Source organism: Palaemon carinicauda, chromosome 37 (assembly GCF_036898095.1).
Source record: "Palaemon carinicauda isolate YSFRI2023 chromosome 37, ASM3689809v2, whole genome shotgun sequence".
NCBI lineage: Eukaryota > Metazoa > Arthropoda > Malacostraca > Decapoda > Palaemonidae > Palaemon > Palaemon carinicauda.
The window spans coordinates 50,380,225-50,407,540 of NC_090761.1; the positions used below are offsets into that span (position 1 = coordinate 50,380,225).

The 27,316-nt window shown below is 40.4% G+C and overlaps 2 protein-coding genes across 6 annotated transcripts in view; both read left to right on the forward strand.

Annotated features, from left to right (window-relative positions):
* The window catches only part of Scgalpha (sarcoglycan alpha), a 29,356-nt gene extending 18,673 nt beyond the window's left edge, over positions 1-10,683 (forward strand). For both annotated transcript variants that reach the window (XM_068361184.1, XM_068361186.1), the window contains 3 exons: positions 304-501; positions 6,109-6,171; positions 7,873-10,683. In XM_068361184.1, coding sequence (XP_068217285.1) covers positions 304-501; positions 6,109-6,171; positions 7,873-7,897 — 286 coding nt within the window. In that variant the 3' untranslated portion in view covers positions 7,898-10,683. The remainder of the gene's footprint in view (positions 1-303; positions 502-6,108; positions 6,172-7,872) is intronic.
* A 616-nt stretch (positions 10,684-11,299) lies between these two features.
* LOC137629654 (uncharacterized) overlaps positions 11,300-27,316 on the forward strand; it is a 190,050-nt gene continuing 174,033 nt past the window's right edge. For 3 of the 4 annotated variants that reach the window (XM_068361188.1, XM_068361189.1, XM_068361187.1), the window contains exon 1: positions 11,300-11,467. The gene's annotated coding sequence lies outside the window, so the exon portion shown is untranslated. The remainder of the gene's footprint in view (positions 11,468-27,316) is intronic. The other variant, XM_068361191.1, reaches the window with a different exon arrangement.

Genomic DNA, 27,316 nt, shown 5'->3' on the forward strand with positions numbered 1-27,316 from the left:
AATATCTCTCTCTCTCTCTCTCTCTCTCTCTCTCTCTCTCTCTCTCTATATATATATATATATATATATATATATATATATATAGAGAGAGAGAGAGAGAGAGAGAGAGAGAGAGAGAGAGAGAGAGAGAGAGAGAGAGAGAGAGAGAGAGAGAGAGAAGTATTCATTTCATAATTTTTTGAATACGAAATTAGACATTCCATTGTATCTCAGAGCTAAAGAAGAGACAGATAGAGTTAGAAGAAGAGAATTTCTGCATCTCAAAGATAAAAAAAAAGATCTTTTTCTCCATTTCGAACGCAGCATCCCCAAAGGACAAGACATCCAGATGGTGCAGTACGCCAGCATCAACAAGGCGTCAGAGGCCCTGAGGATGTTGAACAGACAGCACGAGCATTCCCCCCACCCGTCGACGGCCACGACCACCACCCAGGCTGACACGCTTCCCAGGTCACGAACTGCCAGTCCTTCCTCCACCCTTCCGAGGAACTCGACGCTCGGGTAAGGGATGTCAAGGGGTATGAAGCCATTAGGGAGTGAGAATGGTAAAGATTATAAAAGCATTAATGAATGAGAATGATGAGTAAAATGTCAACGGTTCTAGAGTCATTAGCAATTAGAAATGGTAAAGGTTCTGAAATCATTAATGAATATGAATGGTGACTCAGAAGGGCAAAGGCTCCGAAGTTATTTACGAGTGAGAATGGTAAAGGTTCTGAAGTCATTAGTGAATGAGAATGATAGAGGTTCTGAAATCATTAGCAAGTGAGTATGGTAAAGGTTCTGAAGTCATTAATGAATGAGAATGGTAAATGTTCTGCACTCATTAGCGAGGGAGAATGATAGAGGCTCTGAAATCATTAGCTAGTGAGAGTGGTAAAGGTTCTGAGGTCATTAGTGAATGAGAATGATATAGGTTCTGAAATCATTAGCAAGCGAGAATGGTAAAGGTTCTAAAGTCCTTAATGAATGAGAATGGTAAAGGTTATGCAGTCATTAGCGAGAGAGAATGATAAAGGTTCCGAAGTTATTAGCGAATAGAATGGGAAAAGTTTTGAAGTCTTTTGCGAATGAGAATGGTAAATGTTCCGAAGTCATTAGCAAGTGAGGATGGTAATGGTTCTTAAGTCATTGATGAGTGAGAAGGGTAAAGGTTCTGCAATCATTAGAGAGTGGTAATGTTAAAGGTTCAGAAGTCATTAGCAAATAGAATGATAAAGGTTTAGAAGGCATTAGCGAGTGAGGATGGTAAAGGTTTCGAAGTCATGATCAAGTGAGAATGGTAAAGGATCCTAATTAGTGAGTGAGAATGGTGAAAGTTCCGAAGTCACGAATGAGAATGGTAAAGGTTTCAAAGTCACGAGTGAGAATGGTAAAAGTTCCAAAATTGGGAGTGAGAATGGTAAAGGTTCCGAAGTCATGAATGAGAATGGTAAAGAATCTTAAGTCATTAATGAGTGAGAATAGTAAAGGTTCCAAAGTCATTAGCGATTGGTAATGGTAAAAGTTCCGAAATCATTAGTGTGTGAGAATAGTAAAGGTTCCGAAGTCATTAGTGAGTGAGAATGGTAAAGGTTCTGAAATCATAAGTAAAAATGGTAAAGGTTCCAGAGTCACGAATGAGAAGGGTAAAGGTTCCGGAGTCAAGAATGAGAATGGTAAAGGTTCTAAAGTCACTAGTGAGAATGATAAAGGTTCCGAAGTCACAAGTGAGAATGGTAAATGTTCCATAGTCACGAGTAAGAATAGCAAAGGTTCCAAAGTCACGAGTGAGAATGGTAAAGGTTCCTAAGTCACGAGTGAGAATGGTAAAGGTTCCAAAGTCACGAGTGAGAATGGTAAAGGTCCCAAAGTTATGAGTGAGAATGGTAAAGGTTCCTTAGTCATTAATGAGTGAAAATCATAAAGTTTCTGAAGTCATTAGTAAATGAGAATGGTTAAGGTTCTGAAGTCAATAGAGAGTGAGAATGATTAAGGTTCCTAAGTCATTAGTGAGTGAGAATGGTAAAGGATCCTAAGTCATTAGCAAATGAGAATGGTAAAGATTCTTATGTCATTAGTGAGTGAGAATGGTAAAGGTTCTGAATTCATTAGAGAGTGAGAATGGTTAAGGTTCCTAAGTCAATAGTGAGTGAGAATGGTAAAGGTTATGAAGTCGTTAGTGAGTGAGAATGGTAAAGGTTCTGAAGTCATTAGAGAGTGAGAATGGTAAAGTTTTTAAAGTCATTAGCGAGTGGGAATGGTAAAGGTTCCGAAGCCATTAGTGAGTGAAAATGGTAAAGGTTCCTAAGTCATTAGCAAGTGAGAATGGTAAAGATTCTTATGTCATTAGTGAGTGGGAATGGTAAATGTTCTGAATTCATTAGAGAGTGAGAATGGTTAAGGTTCCTAAGTCAATAGTGAGTGAGAATGGTAAAGGTTCCTAAGTTATTAGCAAGTGAGAATGGTAAAGGTTCCTAAGTCATTAGTGAGTGAGGAGGGTAACGGTTCTAAAGTCATAAGCGAGTGGGAATGGTAAAGGTTCAGAAGTCATTAGAGAGTGGGAATGGTAAAGGTTCCGAAGACATAAGTAAGTGAGAATGGTAAAGCTTCCTAAGTCAATAGTGATTGAGAATGGTAAAGGTTCTAAAGTCATTAGCGAGTGGGAATGGTAAAGGTTCCGAAGTCATTAGAGAGTGGGAATGATAAAGGTTTTTAAGTCATTTGTAAGTGAGAATGTTAAAGGTTCTGAAGTCATTAGAGAGTGGGAAAGGTAAAGGTTCCTAAGTCATTAGTAAGTGAGAATGGTAAAGGTTCTGAAGTCATTAGAGAGTGGGAATGGTAAAAGTTCTAAAGTCATTAGCGAGTGGGAATGGTAAAGGCTCCGAAGTCATTGGAGAGTGGTAATGGTAAAGGTTCCGAAGACATTACTAAGTGAGAATGGTAAAGGTTCTGAAGTCATTAGAGAGTGGGAATGGTAAAGGTTTAAAGGTTCTTAAGTCGTTTTTAAGTGAGAATGGTAAAGGTTCTGAAGTCATTAGAGAGTCGGAATGGTAAAGGTTCCTAAGTCATTAGTGAGTGAGAATGGTAAAGCTTCTAAAGTCATTAGCGAGTGGGAATGGTAAAGGTTCAGAAGTCATTAGAGAGTGGGAATGGTAAAGGTTCCGAAGACATTAGTAAGTGAGAATGGTAAAGGTTCTGAAGTCATTAGAGAGTGGGAATGGTAAAGGTTTAAAGGTTCTTAAGTCGTTTTTAAGTGAGAATGGTAAAGGTTCTGAAGTCATTAGAGAGTGAGAATGGTAAAGGTTCCAAAGCCATTAGTGAGTGGGAATGGTAAAGGTTCCGAAGTCATTAGTGAGTGGGAATGGTAAAGGTTCTTAAGTCATTTGTAAGTGAGAATGGTAAAGGTTCCGAAGTCGTTAGTGAGTGGGAATGGTAAAGGTTCTTAAGTCATTTGTAAGTGAGAATGGTAAAGGTTCCGAAGTCATTAGTGAGTGGGAATGGTAAAGGTTCTTAAGTCATTTGTAAGTGAGAATGGTAAAGGTTCCAAAGCCATTAGTGAGTGGGAATGGTAAAGGTTCCGAAGTCATTAGTGAGTGGGAATGGTAAAGGTTCTTAAGTCATTTGTAAGTGAGAATGGTAAAGGTTCTGAAGTCATTAGAGAGTGAGAATGGTAAAGGTTCCAAAGCCATTAGTGAGTGAGAATGGTAAAGGTTCCGAAGTCATTAGTGAGTGGGAATGGTAAAGGTTCTTAAGTCATTTGTAAGTGAGAATGGTAAAGGTTCCGAAGTCATTAGTGAGTGGGAATGGTAAAGGTTCCGAAGTCATTAGTGAGTGGGAATGGTAAAGGTTCTTAAGTCATTTGTAAGTGAGAATGGTAAAGGTTCCAAAGCCATTAGTGAGTGGGAATGGTAAAGGTTCCGAAGTCATTAGTGAGTGGGAATGGTAAAGGTTCTTAAGTCATTTGTAAGTGAGAATGGTAAAGGTTCTGAAGTCATTAGAGAGTGAGAATGGTAAAGGTTCCAAAGCCATTAGTGAGTGGGAATGGTAAAGGTTCCGAAGTCATTAGTGAGTGGGAATGGTAAAGGTTCTTAAGTCATTTGTAAGTGAGAATGGTAAAGGTTCCGAAGTCATTAGTGAGTGGGAATGGTAAAGGTTCTGAAGTCATTAGCAAGGGAGAATGGTGAAGATTCTAATATGAGTAGCAAGTGAGAATGGTAAAGGTTTCTAAGTCATTTGTGAGTGAGAATAGTAAAGGTTCCGAAGTCAGTAGTTAGTGAGAATGGTAAAGGTTTTGAAGTCATTAGCGAGTGAGAATGGTAAAGATTCCGAAGTCATTAGTGAGTGAGAATGGTAAAGGTTCTTAAGTCATTTGTAAGTGAGAATGGTAAAGGTTCCGAAGTCATTAGTGAGTGGGAATGGTAAAGGTTCTGAAGTCATTAGCAAGGGAGAATGGTGAAGATTCTAATATGAGTAGCAAGTGAGAATGGTAAAGGTTTCTAAGTCATTTGTGAGTGAGAATAGTAAAGGTTCCGAAGTCAGTAGTTAGTGAGAATGGTAAAGGTTCTGAAGTCATTAGCAAGGGAGAATGGTGAAGATTCTAATATGAGTAGCAAGTGAGAATGGTAAAGGTTTCTAAGTCATTTGTGAGTGAGAATAGTAAAGGTTCCGAAGTCAGTAGTTAGTGAGAATGGTAAAGGTTTTGAAGTCATTAGCGAGTGAGAATGGTAAAGATTCCGAAGTCATTAGTGAGTGAGAATGGTAAAGAAACCTAAATTATTAGTGAGTGAGAATGGTAAAGGTTCCTAATTCATTAGCGAGTGGAAATGGCAAAGGTTCCGAAGTCATTAGTAAGTGAGAATGGTTAAGGTTTCTATGTCATTATTGAGTGAGAATGGCAAATAATTCCAAAGTCATTAGTGAGTGAGAATGGTAAAGGTTCCTAAGTCATTATTGAGTTAGAATGGTAAAGGTTTCGAAGTCATTAGTGAGTGAGAATGGTAAAGGTTTTGAAGTCATTAGTGACTGAAAATGGTAAAGGTTCTGAAGTCATTAATGAGTGGGAATCGTAAAGATTCTGAAGTCATTAGTGAATGAGAACAGTAAAGGTTCTGAAGTCATTAGCGAAGAAGATCTTGAAGTCCTTGGTTATTGGTAAAGTGAAGTGTTGTGAATACATCGTGAATTCAGATTAATCCAGGTTTTGAATTTAATAGCATATGTTAATGTAAAAGGTTTAGGATTTATAAGATGATCAAAATTTCAAAGGCTTTAAAATCATTAACGAAAGAGAATATTCCCGGCTCGGGAATTATAATCCAAGAAAATATGCCCGGCTTGGGAATCATTAGCCAATGGTAAAGGATGAAAAGAGTTCTGGAAATATCGGATTAAAATAAAAAGTTCTAAAATAGTTAGGTGAATCATTTTATTATCAAATTGTAATGCATGTAATCCTAAATCATGTTGTCAAAATTGATATAATCACATATACTTTTTTTTTTTGGGGGGGAGGGGGTTTGTACTTGGCTCTGAATTTTGTCAGATTTGTAATCATCCTAATTTATGATAAAGTAGACCAATATCTTAGTAAAAAATTTAAACTGTTTTTCTTTCATTCATTCAGTGAAATATAAAATTCATACTTTTGACGTAGTTTTCCCATTTTTTCTTGTAGGGTAATTTAGAAAATTCAAATATCCATGCAAAATTCTCATAATCTATTTTAAAAAAACTATTGAAAGAGGAGCATTGAGATAAATACGAACGTTCTTTATTTGCTTAAATATGAAATTATCTATGCAATTTTGGACCAAATTTAGGCGAAGAAGGCGATGATATTGACGGAAAACCATTACCAGAACTGCTTTGTTTTTTTTATCGACTTAAAGTTAGAATTCTCATTATTATCTGATCTTAATTTCAATATGAAGAATAAATTTGACTTGACAATATTCCTGTAAATATATAACCTTTATAATATATGTAAAGTTTGAATTATCGTCATTTTTATGATCTTAATTTCCTCCTTCTATAAGAATAGAATTGACGGAATAACAAATCATTGAAATACGTTTTCATTTATGGAGGCGGATTTTTTAATTGTTATCTTGGTCTTGATTCTGACAGGAGCAGACGGTTTGAGGACTATGCCACGCTTTCGAGGCCAGATCCACCTCCCTATCAGAGGAAGTAAGTGCATCAAACACCTTATCAAATCATGGACATTTTGATATCACTTCTATGTTGTTATAGATTTTATTAGTCATTAATACATCTAAGGGATACTTTGAAATGCTTTAAATTCTAAAGTTATATCAAATTTCATATACATAAGTTTTTCTTACATATGACATATAAATTTTATTATAACATCATTAATTTGAAATCCTATTGGGAGCGTCCCTGCATGGCGATCGCCGGACTGGGGTTCGAGTTCTGCTTAAGCTCGATAGTTTCTTGTAGTGTCTGCAAATTAACTATCCTTTTGAGCTAAAGATTGAATGTTTGCGGGAGCCTATAGGTCTACTTGCTGAGTCATCAGCAGCCATTTAGCCATTGCCTGGCCATCCCTGGTCCTAACTTGGGCGCTGATCATATGTATATATAGTCTTTAGGGAGTCTAGGGCATTGTTATTGCACATTGCCTCTGCCATTCATGAGCGACCTTTAAACCTTTGATGATAGTTACAATGAAATTGAATTGTAACTTATAATGATAGTCAATAGTGGTTCGTTCCGTAACATAGATCAATTATATAAGTACAAAGATAAGTCAAAATAGCCATGTTAAAGATGAATAATCATAGATGGATTTCCCTTTGAATTGAATTAAATCACGGGTTTCTTCTGAATCAGTTGCAAAATATGTTAATTCAAAGAATAATTTGTCCAAAAAAAAGCAATGTAGTAATTAAATAGTAGTTGCTGTTAAAGAGGCAATTAAGAAAGAGCATGTAATAGCTGTGATCAATTAGGGTGTTCTATAGTCCATTTCTTTTAGCGATGCCTATTTGCACCGACTTGCGGCGGTGCCCTTTTAGCTCGGAAAAGTTTCCGGATCGCTGATTGGTTGGACAAGATAATTCTAACCAATCAGCGATCGGGAAACTTTTCCGAGCTTAAAGGGCACCGCCGCGAGTCGGTGCAAATATGCATCGCTAAAAGAAATGGACTATAGTGTACGTCTTCTACCGCTCTCTCTCTCTCTCTCTCTCTCTCTCTCTCTCTCTCTCTCTCTCTCTCTCTCTCTCTCTCTCTCTCTCTCTCTGTTCCGCCCAGTACCTCCTGCCTTTCACTTCTTGACACCAAACCGACAATCTCTTGTCAGTATCCCCGTAGGGCTGTACTGCCGCCAGTGCTCCTCATGTGGTACACTGTAGACATAACCTAAGATTCTAATTCCCTTTTCCGGTTCCTTTCTTCCATCTTGTTCTCATTCCTCCGTTAGCACCTTGGCTTTGAATGGCCTTCCCACCCTAACGACCGTCACTATAACTGTCCCATCCTTCATTCTTTCTTTACCTTTTTTTCTTCATCCTTTGTTTTCCTCTTTTTTGCGTTTTTTTCCCTTCATCCTTTCTTTTCCTTCTTTTTGTTTTCTTCATCCTTTCTTTTCCTTTATTTTTTTCCTTCATCCTTTCTTTTCTTTTATTTCTTGTTTTTTTCCTTCATTCTTTCTTTTCCTTCATCCTTTCTTTTCCCTTTTTTTCCTTCATCCTTTCTTTTCGTGTAATTTTTTTTTTTTTGCCTTTCCTTCCTTTCTTTTCCTTTTTTTCCTTCATCCTTTCTTTTCCTTTTTTTTCAAACTTAAGCTCGAAAAGGGTCCTTGTCATTGGGCTCTCTCTCTCTAAAAAAAAAGACGTTTCTAAATACCATTTTCTTTTCTTTCAGTGGAACAACACCAACACGTCAATGAATAACAGGAGTTTAAGCCCTTCTGACAAAAAAAAAGAGAGAAGTATGAAAACATTAATTTCAATTTCGCCTGTTAACTGAAAAAAAAAACTAGAGATACAAAATCTTTCTCATCACCGGAGATCAGTTCAAAAGAGTTATTGATCAGATTGTGCCTCCTTTCTTTAGCCGGGAAAGTTTTGAGAGGCGAGGAACGTTCTCTAGATAGTAGAATTTAACCAACAAGATTTCCATCGGTGAATTTTTTTGTTCAACGTAAAATAATTCAGAATTCTTACTTCAAAATATGAAGACCATTTAGAGTTGATGGTATTCTAGAATCTTAGACTTCTAAGAGATTGTGAAATGTAAGCAACCAATCAACTGGAAAATTTTGCACATGCGTTAATATCATTGCGATTTCATTATCTATCTACCAAATATGTGCAACGAGTTGGAAAGTTTATAGAAATAAATATCACATTTGCAATACATAATGTCTCCTCAGATCTAAATATTCAAAACAATTTGCCCTTGCTTTGAAATTTAATGCAGTTGGAAAGAAGCCATTATGAAGATAAAAAAAAAAGTTAATCGTTACATAAAGAACTCCAGTGTTTAAGTTTTTATTAAATTTTCACACCAAGTTACAAAGAAAGAACATAATATTTAATTTCATAAGTCAAAGTTGAGTTCAGTTAAATATCATTATCAAAGACAGTCAGTTTTGCCACATCTGCTGGGCTGTACCCCTGGATTATTTTGTCAAAGTTGAATTGCCTTACGATCGAAAGGTTTCGGAAAGAGTTCGTTTTGTACGATGAAGTTAGAGCTATCTATAGGTCAAGGTCAAGGTCAACCAATTTAACATCTAATAGCAATGACTTTGTACAACAAGACAATTCTTTCCTTCTAGATATTGTGTTCAAGATGCATTTTCAAGTTTAGCAAGATCTTCGAGGAGTCTTAGCTTGGTGGAGATTGTTTAAAAGGCTGAATTTAATCCTAATATGATTTAAACACAACTTTCTGTATTTTGAATTATATTAATAAGTGGGCTTGGAACTCCACGGTTTGGATTTTAAGGAATGTGAATGCTCCAACTTTCACGTAAAAATCTATTAGTGCAATATGCCAAAGAAGTTTTGAATGTGGCTTCTGTTTTTCTGATCTCAGGGCCGAAAAAAACAATTATGTACCATATAATTTATTTCCATTGCACTGAATTAACTAATAAATGTAGTAAAGATGATGTTATGGGAAGTCAACACTTGAGCCAAATTTATCTAAGATTTCTCCCTAGGGAACGTAAGAGAACGTGGAATCGGTGCACAAATCCTGACGCACAAATTTATTGATTATCAGGTATCTGGCATCCCGATCCTGATGCACAAATTCACAAAGAAATACTCAAGAACTTTAAAATTAGTAGCTAAGAAATGTAAGGTAGACACCAAGGCTAAAGTATACTACTCAAATTTATCGAGATATATTGCAAAGAAATAAAATGTTAAGAATTGCAGCGCTAGTGTAAAGGGTGGCAATAAGAAACTTGAAGTTTAACTCGTCCACTTAAGTGGTAAGATCCTTTGAAAGGGAGTAACTTAGAAGAACAGTTCGAGATCTTCTCAGAAGCTCAATCAAATAATTCGCCCTTGATATGGAAATTAATAGAGATTATTGCAAGCTGTAAAATAACCCAAAACGATGATTACTTTTACATTAAAAGACCTTACAGTTTAGATAACGCATAATATACTCTCAAGATACGAATAAACCGATCAGAATCGAGGTATTAATGGTGTTTGTCATTTAAAGAAACGAAATACTACAATATTTATTTATATCATGAGAAAAAAAAAACTTAACGTGGCGCCATCTATCTTCTGAAAAAGTTACATGGAACGCCAAGTGACTGATACGAAAGAAATACTTTTAACTTATCAAAGAGAAAAAGATAAATCAAACCTTTCATTAACGCACTAAGTTTAATTTTAAGGTCGTCTGGTGTGGTTTAATATTTTACCGTTCACTGTGCTATGTAGACGATTCATATTAGTTTCATTGTTACTTACATTTAAGGATTCATTAAAGGAAATGTATTCCTTTGATTATTTCTATGACTTTGAATTAATTAGTTTATATATATATATATATATATATATATATATATATATATATATATATATATATATATATATATATATATATATATATATATATATATATATATATATATAAACATTACGCATATACAGGCACAGAAATCCATATAATATTTAGCCCCAAAATTCTTAGTTCTACAGCATTAGTTGATAGTAACTATCCTTCCATACATGCTAAATGATCCATTGCTATTATGATATTCATACATAATAATCATTTACCCGTGTTATATACTTATTAATATAACTGTAGACGTAGGTCAAATACATATCTAAGATGTCCTTAAACAGATTATAGATATTAAGGAAACTGTGGTATATGATTGTGGTGTCATGAAGATTTGGTGTTGTCAAGTACTAAGTCTAAATTTACCAGAGTAAATGTTGTAGTGTCGATCAGAATTCTTTACTGGTGAACAATCAGTGGCGGCAGCTATATTTCCCGGTGTCTATAGAGCTATCCCAGGTTGACTGTTTTTTTTAAATTAAGTATTAAAGGTAAAGCCGTATTTCAAGACTAAGGTATTTTTTTCGCAGGCTTTGGCATTTTTAAATTACTTGGGTTAGTTACCGAAAGCTGCAGATTAGAAGCCACCGTTCATATCCCTGTGAAAAGTTCAGATCCAATAAAAACAAAACCAAAGTTTTCTTTGTTTTCATAACCCAATGATAAAAGCTTATCCTTGATTTGATATTGAGCCATATGTTGAACGCTATGTTAGAAACTAAACTATTGTTTTTAGTCCTAAGCACAATAGCCTTGGAACACACGTATCCTGGTGCAAAATAAGTTTGCCTAATCCAGAGGTGCAAAGCTTGTAAGCCCATACTTCCTACTGTAATTAAGTTTTTTTTTTTACATGTGCCTTAAACAATATTATTAATGAAAATCCTAATCTCTACTTTAATCCCATTCTACCCTTAAAGCAGTTGGGATGAGACCTTGCTATCATCAGTTTACGCAACCTATTGTGGTCAGTTTGGACTTTTTGAATTCATTCATATGCATTCTTTCATATATATATATATATATATATATATATATATATATATATATATATATATATATATATATATATATATATATATATATATATATATGCAGTATATATATATATATATATATATATATATATATATATATATATATATATATATATATATATATATATATATATATATATATACATATATATTAATTCCTTAGATATATATTACCTGGTCGAGACTTTTAAAAGATGTAATCCCCGGAGATCGTATGCGTACTACTACAAAGTAACCCAAACATTGAAAAGCGTTACACGTTACATTATACGTCAAGTTTCGTTCTTTATATGTGATTATTTCGCGAATTATGTTGTAATTTTCCTTGATTCCGAGAAAGTCGGTGTTTTATAACGGGAAGAGCGAGACGAACTGATTATAAGGTAAGCGAATCTGACATTTTAACCCTAGTGAAAGGTTTAGTGTAGTGTCATTGCCTAGGCCTAGGCTAAGTGTACGGATTGCTCTTCACATTTCGGTTTTATTATACCACCGAAGGTCATAGGTAAGGAATTGTTGAAATTATAACCTCGTGTCTTTGGTATAAGAATATATTGTTGCAATTCGTAATATAATTGTGTCATATGGATAGGTTGTAGAAATCACATTAGTTTGGCAGAGTATTGTAGTAGAGTAAGAGGGACGGTGTCTGGGTGGGCTACAGGATAATTACCCCCCCCCCCGCTGAAAACTACCTCCTTAGGACAATTACCCCCTAGGACAGTTACCCACTAGGACAGTTAGCCCCTTAATTGTCGGAGGGTGTAATTGTCCTAGGGGGGGGGGGTTAATTGTTCTAGAGCCGTCTGGTGGTGCAATTGTCCTCTTACGGATTAGCCTATGTTAGGATATTTCGGTAAATTTCTATATTAGATCAATATGTTTTACAGCTTTAAAAACGGGAAGGTTTCATTGTAGTGTATTACAGGGCAATGTAACCTAGGAAAACAACTTCTTTTTCTTGTTGAAAAAATTACGCTCTCTTCGAAAATGACACTCGTTCCCGTCGCAAATGAATAGTTTCAGAAATATATATACATCTATATCCTCCGATAATGGGGGACCCCCAGTGGGAACTTGGGGTTTTGGGTGGGGAAAACATACTGGGGAATCGATATATAAACATAAAACAAGCCTTTTCTTCTCTATTCATTACCTTCTTGAAATTATAATAACCGGAGGAAAATACAAAACAGTATATCTGAATAAACTTTGGAGGCGCCGTTGCAAAGATTGTGTTATGAAAAAATACAGTAACCAGTGCTGCCAACGTCCGATGTAGATCAAATGTTATTTTGTGACCTGTCACACTACTAGGCTAGGTTAGGTGGGTTTGTTAGGTTCTGTGCCCTTTTTGTACTTTTTATATATTGGGTAAAACTTATATGGAGAAATTATTTAAAATACGTATGGAAATATCTATCATTGCTATCGTTAGTAATGTCAGCGTGCCGTTGGTAACTCTGTGTACCATACGTCAACGTTGGTAACACTGTGTATTATTGGTAACGTTGCTAATGTTATCGTTTGCAGTACATTCGTAAGAGAAGTGACACCGTGCAAATTAAAGGTAGTCGAATTGGTTGATCTGTTTGTTTCCGATTGAAATGAACACCAAATTCGGTTAAATCACGTTATTTACTATAGGTAAACATAAATTTTCTGTTCGAAATCTCACCCTGTAATACAATAAAAAATTACCAACGGGAATAATGTGCATTTATAGGTGTTTTGAACCTTTTTTTATAATGTGTGACGAAAATCCATAGGTATCGAGTAATGGTTAGTTGACTACAGAGTAATATTAATGAAACACGGTCAAAACGCCTAAGCTTTTGCTCGTTAGGACTTAACGACGCATAGAAAATGAGACTTTCCATCTATACCTTATGGAGTCGTTCATAAGTGTTCATTGTAGTACTACATCCTAACTAAATTTGAGCTAAGGATTTATTGGTTTTCGTTGTCATAAGCTCACTTCGCTAATGATAACATAATTTCACTGCTCCTATTTTTTGACAAGTAGAACATGTTTTGCTTTGGGCATTGGCCCCCTGGCCTAGTATTTCTGCGTTAATTATCAATTATAAAAACTTTGAATTTGATTACCTTGGTTGTTATTACCTGGCGAGTCATGGTTATGGGTTTAAACAAATGTACGAGTAATGTTTCATTGAAATATGCTGATTAAATTCGTTTTGGGACAAACATGTTAATGCAAAATAAAACCGATAATTTAGGCTCTCATAGTTTTGAACCATTCTAAATTAGCTTTTATTTTATATTGAATTTCTTGTTGAATGTATAACTTTTAGTGAATTAGGCCTAGAAGTTTCTCTGGTGTTATTTAGTTTCTAAATAACTCTGTGGCTTAACGACGACAAAATTTGGTATTATTACAGTTTCCGCCAAATTCAGATATGGTACTTTTTTACTTATGCACACTATGTTAGTTTTGGTAAATATATGGTACTTTAATTTCTAGCCAAATACACGAACCATATATTTTCCCGACCTGCTGTCTTATTCTTGTTTTATGCATTTCTGACCATGATTTTAGGGGCAAACCATCCGTTCATGAGTTTTCAATATTAAACTTACCCGATAATCATGTAGCTGTCAACTCCGTTGCCCGACAGAATTCTACGGAAGGGATACGCCAGCGATCGCTATACAAGAGGGGGGTGTACTCACAAGCGCCACCTGTGGCCAGGTACTGCAGTACTTCTTGTTGACACCACCTCAATTTTTCCTCTGTCGTGCTTCCGGCAAGACGTTCATGGATACGCTTATAATTTTGGAGTCTTGTTCACGGTTTTTGGTGAAGTATTGCTCTAAGATTTCAGCTTTCGCTATTCAGGAAGTTTTATTATTAGCTTAGCTAGCTTTTGGAATTAATTTGATTAATTATGGTGACGAAGAGAGTATGAACTCTCTTTCACCTTTAAATGGCCGACCCTTCCCTTAGACGGAAGTGTTGGTGTCTAAGAGAGTATAGACTCTCTTTCTTAATTTTGCTTAACAAAGTTATAGATTTATTTTATATCTCTCCGCCTTTTATAGGCCTCTTCGATTAACTTCTTTTTTTTATAAACTTATTAAAATTAATTTTTATATTTGTTTATATTCGACCTTTCCTAATAGTAGGCGGTCTTTTCTTGGTACCGAAGTTAATTAACATTGAGCCCGTCATTTCGGTTTTCCTGTTAACATATTATGCTATTTTAATGTTTTTGAAAGAATTTCTTTGATAGTCTCGTACTGTTTTCAAAGTTGAACTAACGTTTTGTTTTGTCTCTGCAGTTGTTGACGTTCAGAACGTTCAACTTGCGCTCTATCGTTACGATAGAGAGAGAATTTTCACGGTGTCACGTTGCAGTAAGAGTAACCGTGTCTAGCGTTTTGTTCATTCTTTCTTAACTTAATGGTTTTAATTCTAATAAAGGAACTTTTCATTTTGGGAAATATTTTCCTTTAACAATAATATGTTTTAACGATATATATGATTGGGCTCTTCTCTCAGGTTCTAAGTCAAGAGAGAGAGGGAGAGAGAGATAGAGACGGAGGGAGAGAGAGCTGGATAAACGTTTCGTTCAAGCGAGTAACGTTGTTATCGTTTTTGCTCTTCTCCCTAGTCTCTTTAGGGGAAGAAGGTAAACGTTTCTAGAGTTTTATTCTTGTTCTCAAGCTTTATGCGGTGAGAGATTTTAAACGTAGTTTATTTGATCTAGTGTTTAGTCTCTTTCCAGCCACTGAATTATTTATCTTTCATTAGATTTTTCTGTTACATTGTTATTTTGTTTTCGCAATTACTAACTTTTAAGGAAGGATAGAATTGCGTGTTTCAGGTACAAACCACTTAAAGTTTCGAGTTCAGTGAAATAAGTGCAAACAGAAAATCAAAAGTGATAAGTGATTAGCGCAAAGTGTGTCAGTGTTGTGCGTGAGGGTACTTCTGTGCGTGCCAGTCGTCCTCCCAGTCCGGGACCTCTTGCAAGCTCCCAAGCCCAGGGGAGAAGCAATGTCGAAGGGCAAAAGGGTTCGGCAGGCCTTGATCGGCGCACAGAAGTATCCTCGGTGGTTGCGGGCGTGTCTTACAGAGACCGTCACTCCCACCCGCAGACGATTGAGCCCTTATTTTGCTCGTCTGCAGAAGAAATTTCGGGGAGAAAACGCTGGACTCAGGTCTCAAGACCTCTTAAACGTAAAGTCCAGACCTCTAGAGTTCAACAACCCGGATGAAGTCATTGGGTTAGCTCTGACTCTCCGCAGTCATCAGGTGACTGCACACCTCCTAAGAGAGGTAAGGCGATGCCTCAACAGACCTCATCTTCTGTTAAGGCTTTGCCTCAACAGACCTTATCGTCTGTTGATCCCAAGATGACTTTGCTGCAGTCCATGCAGTCGCAGCTTGCGGTCTTAATGCGTGAGTTTCAGGCTGAGAAGGTTACACCTCCTCCTGCGAGCGCTCCGCCTCACCGCAGTCCAGTCTGCCAGGCGTACGAAGTTGAGGTTCCTCAAGCTACCTTACCGCGTTCGGAGTTGCCAGTTACCAGCGTTGTGCAGCAACCTCAACCTTCCTTAAGGCAACCTCAACAATGGGAGCAGGAGTCTTATGCCTTGAGGCAAGATTTTCTTGCAGTTAGACCATCTTTGAGGCTACAACCTTTTGAGGTACGACAACCTCTACCTTCCTTGAGGCAGCCACCTCAGCTCTCGCAGCTGCTACCTCAACTTTCCTCAAGGCGAGAGCCTCAACTCTTCAGGCTAGCTCCTCAGGAACCTCAACTCGTGAGACAGGAACTGCGTTCTGCGCAGCCGCTACCTCAACTCTCGCAGCTCACACCTCAAGAACCTCAACTCGTGAGTCAAGAGCCTCTCTCTGCGCTGCCACCTCAACCCTTGAGGCAAGCGCAACTCTTGAGGCAGGAACCTCATGCTATGAGTCAGCCACCTCAACGCATGCATCTGCCACTTTCTCCTCAACTTGAGCCTCTTCCCATTCAACTTTGAAATAACAAATGACAATAATAACACCTCATTACTTTCATAACTTGCATTTGTAATCATATACATGTATGCCTACACAAACATTATGATAATGGAGGTTATTCGTATTACTTAAATAAAAAATATATATGTATTCCTTGCAATATATTTTTAACAAATCGCAAATATGGCAAAATATCTTCAAAACAAATGAATCAGAGTTATGAATGTAATGTAAATATTATGTTGATATTAAACCCCATGCAAGCATGCATGAGTAATGCAGTGTTGCCAACAGGGCGAGTTTCCCTGTCCTGAGGTGAAGTAGATTATAGATCGTATATTTAGTGCAGCTTAATTCTACGATTATCATGCCGGCTATCAAATTCATCAACAAAACAGTCTAAATCAATTCCCTCGGCACGTGCACTTTCAATGGACAGTAATGCGATATTACTCAATCTAGCACTGGTCATGGAATTTCTGAGAAATGTTACACGCCATGCAACATGCTCTGCTTCTCTTACAGCATGCTCTACATACAACATGCTCTGCATACAGCATGCTCTGCATACAGCATGCTCTGCATACCTTACCGCATGCTTCTCAGTCACACATCTTTGGTTGTTGCCAACTCACTAGACTGTCAAGCAGTTTCATAACGTTGCCTTCTAGTCTGCTGCTTTTGCACCAGTGAAACCCTCACTGAGAGAACTTAGCTTTTCTCGGATATGGTCCCTGTAGATGAGAAAGTGCTTTTCTCCCTCCTTCTGATATTCCCTTGAGGACTCTGTCATTTGGAGAGGAGCCTTTAGCTGCGTAGCCTCCTATGGACTTTTATTTAAGCATAACATGCTTCCAGGGAAGGTAATGGTTCCACTTCAGTCGCTAACCCCGTCTGTTACCACACCTGCTCCCATAGACCTTGAGCTGTGTTGCAAGACATGCAGTCCAAGCTTAGTCCTTGTTAGAGGATTTTTTGTTTACGGAGTCAGTGTGTCACTGGGAAGACGTTCAACAACCAGCAGAAGTGACTTGTTGTGACGCAGTGCGGCTACCTCAGCAACCCGATAAGGAGTTGTCTGTACGACCCAGACAGTCTAGACAGCTTCGGGTTGTCACTGTACTTCCTCGCTTCCCCATGGTTGACAGTTCACAGACTGTGCAGCAGTACCATGATCTTGTGTCCGGCTCCGTCAGACGACTGGCTTTTAAGAGCTCCCACAAGTCGTCGCTGTCTGGAGATTCTCAGATGGACTATGAATCTGACCAAGGAACTGGGCCTCCTGGTCAATTTTGAGGAGTCTCAGCTCGTCCCATCCCAGACCATTGTCTACCTGGGTATGGATCTTCAGAGTCGAGCTTTTCGGGCTTTTCCGTCGGCCCCAAGGATCTTCCAAGCCCTAGAATGCATCCAGAGCATGCTGAGAAGGAACCGATGCTCAGTCAGGTAGTGGATGAGTCTAACAGGGACACTTTCATCGCTGGCCCTGTTCATCGTGTTAGGGAGACTCCACCTCCCCCCCCTTCAGTATCATCTAGCTGCTCACTGGATAAAGGACATGACGCTAGAGACGGTCTCAGTTCCTGTTTCCGAAGAGAGGAGGTCTTCTCTCGCGTGGTGTAAGAACAGCTTTCTTCTCAAGGAAGTCTACATTTGGCTGTTCAGAAACCCGACCGCCGTCTCCTCTCGGACGCATCAGACTCGGGCTGGGGTGCGACTTTGGACGGACAGGAATGCTCGGGAACATGGAATCAGGAGCAAAGGACACTTCACATCAATTGCAAGGAGTTGTTGGCGGTTCTTCTGGCCTTGATAAACTTCAAGTCCCTCCAGCTTAACAAGGTGGTGGAGGTGGACTCTGACAACACCACAGCCCTGGCTTACATCTTCAAGCAGGGAGGGACTCTTTCGTGGAAGTTGTTCTAGATCGCAAGGGACCTCCTCATCTGGTCAAAAGATCGAAAGCTCACGCTGGTAACTAGGTTCATTCAGGGCGGTATGAATGTCATGGCAGATCGCCTCAGCCGGAAGGGTCAGGTCATCCCCACAGAGTGGACCCTTCACAAGAGTGTTTGCAGCAGACTTTGGGCCCTGTGGGGTCAGCCAACCATAGATCTGTTCGCTACCTCGATAACCTAGAGACTCCTGTTGTATTGTTCTCCGATTCCAGACCCAGCAGCAGTTCACGTGGATGCTTTTCTGCTGGATTGGTCCCATCTCGACCTCTATGCATTCCCGCCGTTCAATATTGTCAACAGGGTACTTCAGAAGTTCTCCTCTCGCAAAGGGACACGGCTGACGTGGGTTGGCTCCGCTCTGGCCCGCGAGAGAATGGTTCATAGAGGTACTGCAATGGCTGGTCGACATTCCCAGGACTCTTCCTCTAGGAGTGAACCTTCTACGTCAACCTCACGTAAAGAAGGTACACCCAAACCTCCACGCTCTTCGTCTGACTGCCTTCAGACTTTCGAAAGACTCTCAAGAGCTAGGGGCTTTTCGAAGGAGGCAGCCAGAGCGATTGCCAGAGCAAGGAGAACATCCACTCTCAGAATCTATCAGTCTCAAGGGGAAGTCTTCCGTAGCTGGTACAAGACCAATGCAGTTTCCTCAACCAGTACCACTGTAACCCAGATTGCTGACTTCCTGTTACATCTAAGGAAAGTAAGATCCCTTTCAGCTCCTACGATCAAGGGTTACAGAAGTATGTTGGCAGCGGTTTTCCGCCACAGAGGCTTGGATCTTTCCACCAACAAAGATCTACAGGACCTCCCTAGGTCTTTTGAGACCTCAAAGGAACATCGGTTGTCCACTCCAGGCTGGAATCTAGACGTGGTCCTAAGGTTCCTTATGTCATCAAGATTTGAACCTCTCCAATCAGCCTCTTTTTAGGACCTCACATTAAAAACTCTTTTCCTCGTGTGCTTGACAACAGCTAAAAGAGTAAGTGAGATCCACGCCTTCAGCAGGATCATTGTTTTCACATCTGAAACGGCTACATGTTTCTTGCAGCTCGGTTTTTGCTAAACGAGCTTCCTTCACGTCCTTGGCCTAAGTCGTTCGAGATCCCAAGCCTGTCCAACTTGGTGGGAAATGAACTGGAGAGAGTTCTTTGCCCAGTTAGAGCTCTTAGGTACTATCTAAAAAGGTCCTAACCTTTACGAGGACAATCAGAAGCCTTATGGTGTGCTATCAAGAAACCTTCTTTTCCAAGTTCTAAGAACTCAGTTTCTTACTATTCAGGCTTCTGATTAGGGAAGCACATTCTCATCTGAAGGAAGAAGACCTTGCTTTGCTGAAGGTAAGGACACATGAAGTGGGAGCTGTGGCTACTTCAGTGGCCTTCAAACAGAACCGTTCTCTGCAGAGTGTTATGGATGCAACCTATTGGAGAAGCAAGTCAGTGTTCGCATCATTCTATCTCAAAGATGTCCAGTCTCTTTACGAGTACTGCTACACCCTGGGACCATTCGTAGCAACGAATGCAGTAGTAGGCGAGGGCTCACCCACTACATTCCCATAATCCCATAACCTTTTAACCTTTCTCTTGAATACTTTTTATGGGTTGTACGGTCGGCTAAGAAGCCTTCCACATCCTTGTTGATTTGGCGGGTGGTCAATTCTTTCTTGAGAAGCGCCGAGGTTAAAGGTTGTGATGAGGTCCTTTAGTATGGGTTGCAGCCCTTGATACTTCAGCACCTTAGAGTTGTTCAGCCTCCTAAGAGGAACGCTGCGCTCAGTAAGGAAGACGAACTTATTTAAGGCAGAGTAATGGCTCAAGTCGACTTCCTTACCAGGTACTTGTAATTTCATTGTTATTTTGAATAACTGATAATATGAAATACGGGATACTTAGCTTCTTGATATACATGTACACTGGTTTTCACCCACCTCCCTGGGTGTGAATCAGCTACATGATTATCGGGTAAGTTTAATATTGAAAAATGTTATTTTCATTAGTAAAATAAATTTTCAATATTAAACTTACCCGATAATCATGTAGCTGTCAACTCCGTTGCCCGACAGAATTCTATGGAGGGATACGCCAGCTATCACAATACTAGAAGGGGGTGTACTTACCAGCGCCACCTGTGGCCAGGTACTCAAGTACTTCTTGTTGACACCTCCTCAATTATTCCTCTGTCGTGCTTCCGGCAAGACGTTCTGGGATACGCTTTTGTTCTTGGAGTATTTCACGACTTTGGTGAAGTATTTCTCTTTGATTTCGGCTGTCGCTTTACTGGAAACTTCTATATTAGCTTAGTTAGCTTTTGGAATTAATTTGATTAATTATGGTGACGAAGAGAGTATGAACTCTCTTTCACCTTTAAATGGCCGACCCTTCCCTTAGACGGAAGTGTTGGTGTCTAAGAGAGTATAGACTCTTTCTTAATTTTGCTTAACAAAAGTTATAGATTTATTTTATATCTCTCCGCCTCTTATAGGCCTCTTCGATTAACTTCCTTTTTTTTTATAAACTTATTAAATTAATTTTTATATTTGTTTATATTCGACCTTCCTAATAGTAGGCGGTCTTTTCTTGGTACCGAAGTTAATTAACATTGAGCCCGTCATTTCGGTTTTACCTGTTAACATATTATGCTATTTTAATGTCTTTGAAAGAATTTCTTTGATAGTCTAGTACTTTTTTCAAAGTTGAACTAACGTTTTGTTTTGTCTCTGCAGTTGTTGACATTCAGAACGTTCAACTTGCACTCTATCGTTACGATAGAGAAAGAATTTTCACGGTTTCACATTGCAGTAAGAGTAACCGTGTCTAGCGTTTTGTTCATTCTTTCTTAACTTTATGGTTTTAATCCTAATAAAGGAACTTTTCATTTTGGGAAATATTTCAGTTTTTTCCTTTAACAATAATATGTTTTAACGATATATATGATTGGGCTCTTCTCTCAGGTTCTAAGTCAAGAGAGAGAGAGAGAGAGAGAGATAGAGACGGAGGGAGAAAGAGGAGGATAAACGTTTCATTCAAGCCTGCCAGGCGTACGAGTAACGTTGTTATCGTTTTTTGCTCTTCTCCCTAGTCTCTTTAGGGGAAGAAAGTAAACGTTTCTAGAGTGATCTAGTGTTTAGTCTCTTTCCAGCCACTGAATTATTTATCTTTCATTAGATTTTTCTGTTACATTGTAATTCTGTTTTCGCAATTACTAACTTTTGAGAAAGGATAGAATTGCGTGTTTCAGGTACAAACCACTTAAAGTTTCGAGTTCAGTGAAATAAGTGCAAACAGAAAATCAAAGTGATAAGTGATTAGCGCAAAGTGTGTCAGTGTTGTGCGTGAGGGTACTTCTGTGCGCGCCAGTCGTTCTCCCAGTCCGGGACCTCTTGCAAGCTCCCAAGCCCAGGGGAGAAGCAATGTCGAAGGACAAAAGGGTTCAGCAGGCCTTGATCGGCGCACAGGAGTATCCTCGGTGGTTGTGGGCGTGTCTTACCGAGACCGTCACTCCCACCCGCAGACGATTGAGCCCTTATTTTGCTCGTCTGCAGAAGAAATTTAGGGGAGAAAACGCTGGTCTCAGGTCTCAAGACCTCTTAAACATAAAGTCCAGACCTATGCCAGACGTACGAAGTTAGAGTTCAACAACCCGGATGCAGTCATTGGGTTAGCTCTGACTCTCCTCAGTCATCAGTTGAATGCACTCCGCCTAAGAGGAGTAAGGTTCTGCCGCAACAGATCTCTGCTGTTAAGGCTTTACCTCAGCAGACCTTAGTGTCTGCCGACCCCAAGTTGACTCTACTGCAGTCCATGCAGTCACAACTTTCGGTCTTGATGCGTGAGTGTCGGGCTGAGAGTGTTGCGCCTCCGCCTCCGCCTACACTCCCTCCGCCTGCGCTCGCTCCGCCTGCGCTCGCTCCGCCTGCGCTCGCTCCGCCTGCGCTCGCTCCGCCTGATCGCAGTACCACCTGCCAGGCGTACGATGTTGAGCCACGTTCTGAGTTGGCTGTTCCCAGTGGTGCTCAGCCTCCGCCTTCTTTAAGGCAACCTTTACAATGGGATCAGGAGGATTATACCTCTCTTCCTCCGCCTCCACTTGCTGCTCCACCAGTGATGCAACACTCGGTTGAGGTACAACAACCTCTCCCGTTCTTGAGTCAGTCTCCTCAGCTCTCGCTGCAGCGAGCTCAACCCTCCACAAGGCAAGCACCACTACACCTTAGCCTTGCGCCTCAGGAGCCTCAGCTTGCGAGACATTTACCTTGTTCTGCGCAGCCTCTACCTCATCGCGCTCCGCTCACACCACAGGAACAGGAACTTGCTACTCCGCTTCCGCCAACCGCTCAGCAAGCGCAACCCTTGGGTTCAGCTACTCATGCCAGGAGTCAGCCTCCTCCACCCATGCGCCTACCTTCTGCTACTTCCTTTGATCAGCCTTTGCAGACTGAGCCTCAGGTGTTCCCTCAACAGAGTCTTGAAGAGGAAACCACAACTATTGTTGTTCCAGCTCGTTCTGACTCTGCTGTTCAGCATACCTTACCTCCATTTTCAAACCTTATGATAATGGAGGTTATTTGTATTACTTATGAAAAAATATTTGTATTCCTTGCAATATATTTTTAACAATATCGCAGAATATGGCAAAAAAATATGAATCATGAGTTATGAATGTAAGGTAAATATTATGTTGATATTTAAACCCATGCAAGCATGCATAAAGCACTCTAGCACTGGTCATGGAATTTCTGAGAAATGTTAAACGCCATGCACACGCTCTGCTTTCCTTACAGCATGCTCTACATACAGCATGCTCTGCTTACAGCATGCTCTGCATACAGCATGCTCTGCATACAGCATGCTCTGCATACAGCATGCTCTGCATACAACATGCTCTGCATACAGCATGCTCTGCATTCAGCATGCTCTGCATACAACATGCTCTGCATACAGCATGCTCTGCATTCAGCATGCTCTGCATACAGCATGCTCTACATTCAGCATGCTCTGCATACAGCATACTCTGCATACAACATGCTCTGCATACCTTACCGCATGCTTCTCAGTCACACATCTTTGGTTGTTGCCAACTCACTAGACTGTCAAGCAGTTTCATAACGTTGCCTTCTAGTCTGCTGCTTTTGCACCAGTGAACCCTCACTGAGAGAACTTAGCTTTTCTAGGATATGGTCCCTGTAGATGAGAAAGTTCTTTTCTCCCTCCTTCTGATATTCCCTTGAGGACTCTGTCATTTGGAGGGAGCCTTTAGCTGCATAGCCTCCTATGGACTTTTATTTAAGCGTAACATGCTTCCAGGGAAGGTAATGGTTCCACTTCAGTCGCTAATCCCGTCTGTTACCACACCTGCTCCCATAGACCTTGAGCTGTGTTGCAAGACATGCAGTCCAAGCTTAGTCCTTGTTAGAGGATTTTTTGTTTACGGAGTCAATGTGTCACGGGGAAGACGTTCAACAACCAACAGAAGTGACTTGTTGTGACGCAGTGCGGCAACCTCAGCAACCCGATAAGGAGTTGTCTGTACGACCCAGACAGTCTAGACAGATTCGGGTTGTCACTGTACTTCCTCGCTTGCCCATGATTGACAGCTCACAGACTGTGCAGCAGTACCATGATCTTGTGTCCGGCTCCGTCAGACGACTGGCTTTTAAGAGCTCCCACAAGTCGTCGCTGTCTGGAGATTTTCAAATGGACTATGAATCTGACCAAGGACCTGGGCCTCCTGGTCAATTTTGAGGAGTCTCAGCTCGTTCCATCCCAGACCATTGTCTCCTTGGGTATGGATCTTCAGAGTCGAGCTTTTCGGACTTTTCCGTCGGCCCCAAGGATCTTCCAAGCCCTAGAATGCATCCAGAGCATGCTGAGAAGGAACCGATGCTCAGTCAGGTAGTGGATGAGTCTAACAGGGACACTTTCATCGCTGGCCCTGTTCATCGTGTTAGGGAGACTCCACCTCCCCCCCCTTCAGTATCATCTAGCTGCTCACTGGATAAAGGACATGACGCTAGAGACGGTCTCAGTTCCTGTTTCCGAAGAGAGGAGGTCTTCTCTCGCGTGGTGTAAGAACAGCTTTCTTCTCAAGGAAGTCTACCTTTGGCTGTTCAGAAACACGACCGCCGTCTCCTCTCGGACGCATCAGACACGGGCTGGGGTGCGACTTTGGACGGACAAGAATGCTCGGGAACATGGAATCAGGAGCAAAGGACACTTCACATCAATTGCAAGGAGTTGTTGGCGGTTATTCTGGCCTTGATAAACTTCAAGTCCCTCCAGCTTAACAAAGTGGTGGAGGTGGACTCTGACAACACCACAGCCCTGGCTTACATCTTCAAGCAGGGAGGGACTCTTTCGTGGAAGTTGTTCTAGATCGCAAGGGACCTACTCATCTGGTCTAAAGATCGAAAGCTAACTGGTAACGAGGTTCATTCAGGGCGGTATGAATGTCATGGCAGATCACCTCAGACGGAAGGGTCAGGTCATCCCCTCAGAGTGGACCCTTCTCAAGAATGTTTGCAACAGACTTTGGGCCCTGTGGGGTCAGCCAACCATAGATCTGTTCGCTACCTCGATAACCTAGAGACTCCTGTTGTATTGTTCTCCGATTCCAGACCCAGCAGCAGTTCACGTGGATGCTTTTCTGCTGGATTGGTTCCATCTCGACCTGTATGCATTCCCGCCGTTCAAGATTGTCAACAGGGTACTTCAGAAGTTCTCCTCTCACAAAGGGACACGGCTGACGTTGGTTGGCTCCGCTCTGGTCCGCGAGAGAATGGTTCTTAGAGGTACTGCAATGGCTGGTCGACATTCCCAGGACTCTTCCTCTAGGAGTGAACCTTCTAAGTCTACCTCACGTAAAGAAGGTACACCCAATCCTCCACGCTCTTCGTCTGACTGCCTTCAGACTTTCGAAAGACTCTTAAGAGCTAGGGGCTTTTCGAAGGAGGCAGCCAGAGCGATTGCCAAAGCAAGGAGAACATCCACTCTCAGAATCTATCAGTCTCAAGGGGAAGTCTTCCGTAGCTGGTACAAGACCAATGCAGTTTCCTCAACCAGTACCACTGTAACCCAGATTGCTGACTTCCTGTTATATCTAAGGAAAGTAAGATCCCTTTCAGCTCCTACGATCAAGGGTTACAGAAGTATGTTGGCAGCGGTTTTCCGCCACAGAGGCTTGGATCTTTCCACCAACAAAGATCTACAGGACCTCCCTAGGTCTTTTGAGACCTCAAAGGAACGTCGGTTGTCCACTCCAGGCTGGAATCTAGACGTGGTCCTAAGGTTCCTTATGTCATCAAGATTTGAACCTCTCCAATCAGCCTCTTTTTAGGACCTCACATTAAAAACTCTTTTTCTCGTGTGCTTGACAACAGCTAAAAGAGTAAGTGAGATCCACGCCTTCAGCAGGATCATTGTTTTCACATCTGAAACGGCTACATGTTCCTTGCAGCTCGGTTTTTGCTAAACGAGCTTCCTTCACGTCCTTGGCCTAAGTCGTTCGAGATCCCAAGCCTGTCCAACTTGGTGGGGAATGATCTGAAGAGAGTACTTTGCCCAGTTAGAGCTCTTAGGTACTATCTAAAAAGGTCTTAACCTTTACAAGGACAATCAGAAGCCTTATAGTGTGCTATCAAGAAACCTTCTTTTCCAAGTTCTAAGAACTCAGTTTCTTACTATTCAGGCTTCTGATTAGAGAAACACATTCTCATCTGAAGGAAGAAGACCTTGCTTTGCTGAAGGTAAGGACACATGAAGTGGGAGCTGTGGCTACTTCAGTGGCCTTCAAACAGAACCATTCTCTGCAGAGTGTTATGGATGCAACCTATTGGATAGAAGCAAGTCAGTGGTCGCATCATTCTATCTCAAAGATGTCCAGTCTCTTTACGAGTACTGCTACACCCTGGGACCATTCGTGGCAACGAATGCAGTAGTAGGCGAGGGCTCAGCCACTACATTCCCATAATCCCATAACCTTTTAACCTTTCTCTTGAATACTTTTTATGGGTTGTACGGTCGGCTAAGAAGCCTTCCACATCCTTGTTGATTTGGCGGGTGGTCAATTCTTTCTTGAGAAGCGCCGAGGTTAAAGGTTGTGATGAGGTCCTTTAGTATGGGTTGCAGCCCTGTATACCTTAGCACCTTTGAGTTGATTCAGCCTCCCAAGAGGAACGCTGCGCTCAGTAAGGAAGACGATCTTATTAAAGGCAGAGTAACGGTTCAAGTCGACTTCCTTACCAGGTACTTATTTCATTGTTATTGTGGATAACTGATTATATGAAATACGGGATACTTAGCTATCCTTTAGTCTTGTACACTGGTTTTTCACCCACCCCCCTGGGTGTGAATCAGCTACATGATTATCGGGTAAGTTTAATATTGAAAAATGTTATTTTTATTAGTAAAATAAATTTTTGAATATACTTACTCGATAATCATGATTTAATCGACCCTCCCTTCCTCCCCATAGAGAACCAGTGGACCGAGGAATAATTGAGGAGGTGTCAACAAGAAGTACTTGAGTACCTGGCCACAGGTGGCGCTGGTAAGTACACCCCCTTCTAGTATTGTGATAGCTGGCGTATCCCTCCATAGAATTCTGTCGGGCAACGGAGTTGACAGCTACATGATTATCGGGTAAGTATATTCAAAAATTTATTTTACTAATAAAAATAACATTTTTTGAATATACTTACCCGATAATCATGATTTAATTGACCCACCCTTCCTCCCCATAGAACCAGTGGACCGAGGAAAAATTGAGGTGGTGTCAACAAGAAGTACTGCAGTACCTGGCCACAGGTGGCGCTTGTGAGTACACCCCCCTCTTGTATAGCGATCGCTGGCGTATCCCTTCCGTAGAATTCTGTCAGGCAACGGAGTTGACAGCTACATGATTATCGGGTAAGTATATTCAAAAATTTATTTTACTAATGAAAATAACATTTTTCGTACCCCCTTATTTAAGGGATTTTGACAAAGGAAAAATCTATTTCTGGGCGAGAGACCTGTGCCGCCCAGTGAAATGCTCCTTTAGCATCATTTCTAAGGTATATAACTGTTATGTATTACCAGAGAAAAAAGTTGCATAGGAATGCCAGGGATGAACCCAGCTCGGTCACCTAAATAGGTGTCGGTATAAGTAACTGGGGCGTGAAAACCACAACCAGAGGTCTCGTGCCATTTAGATATTTCTTCTTCAAATATCCCCGTTACAACGAGGTGCCGTTCTACAACCGCTATTGAATGCTACTACCACCATCTCCACCCACGCCAGCT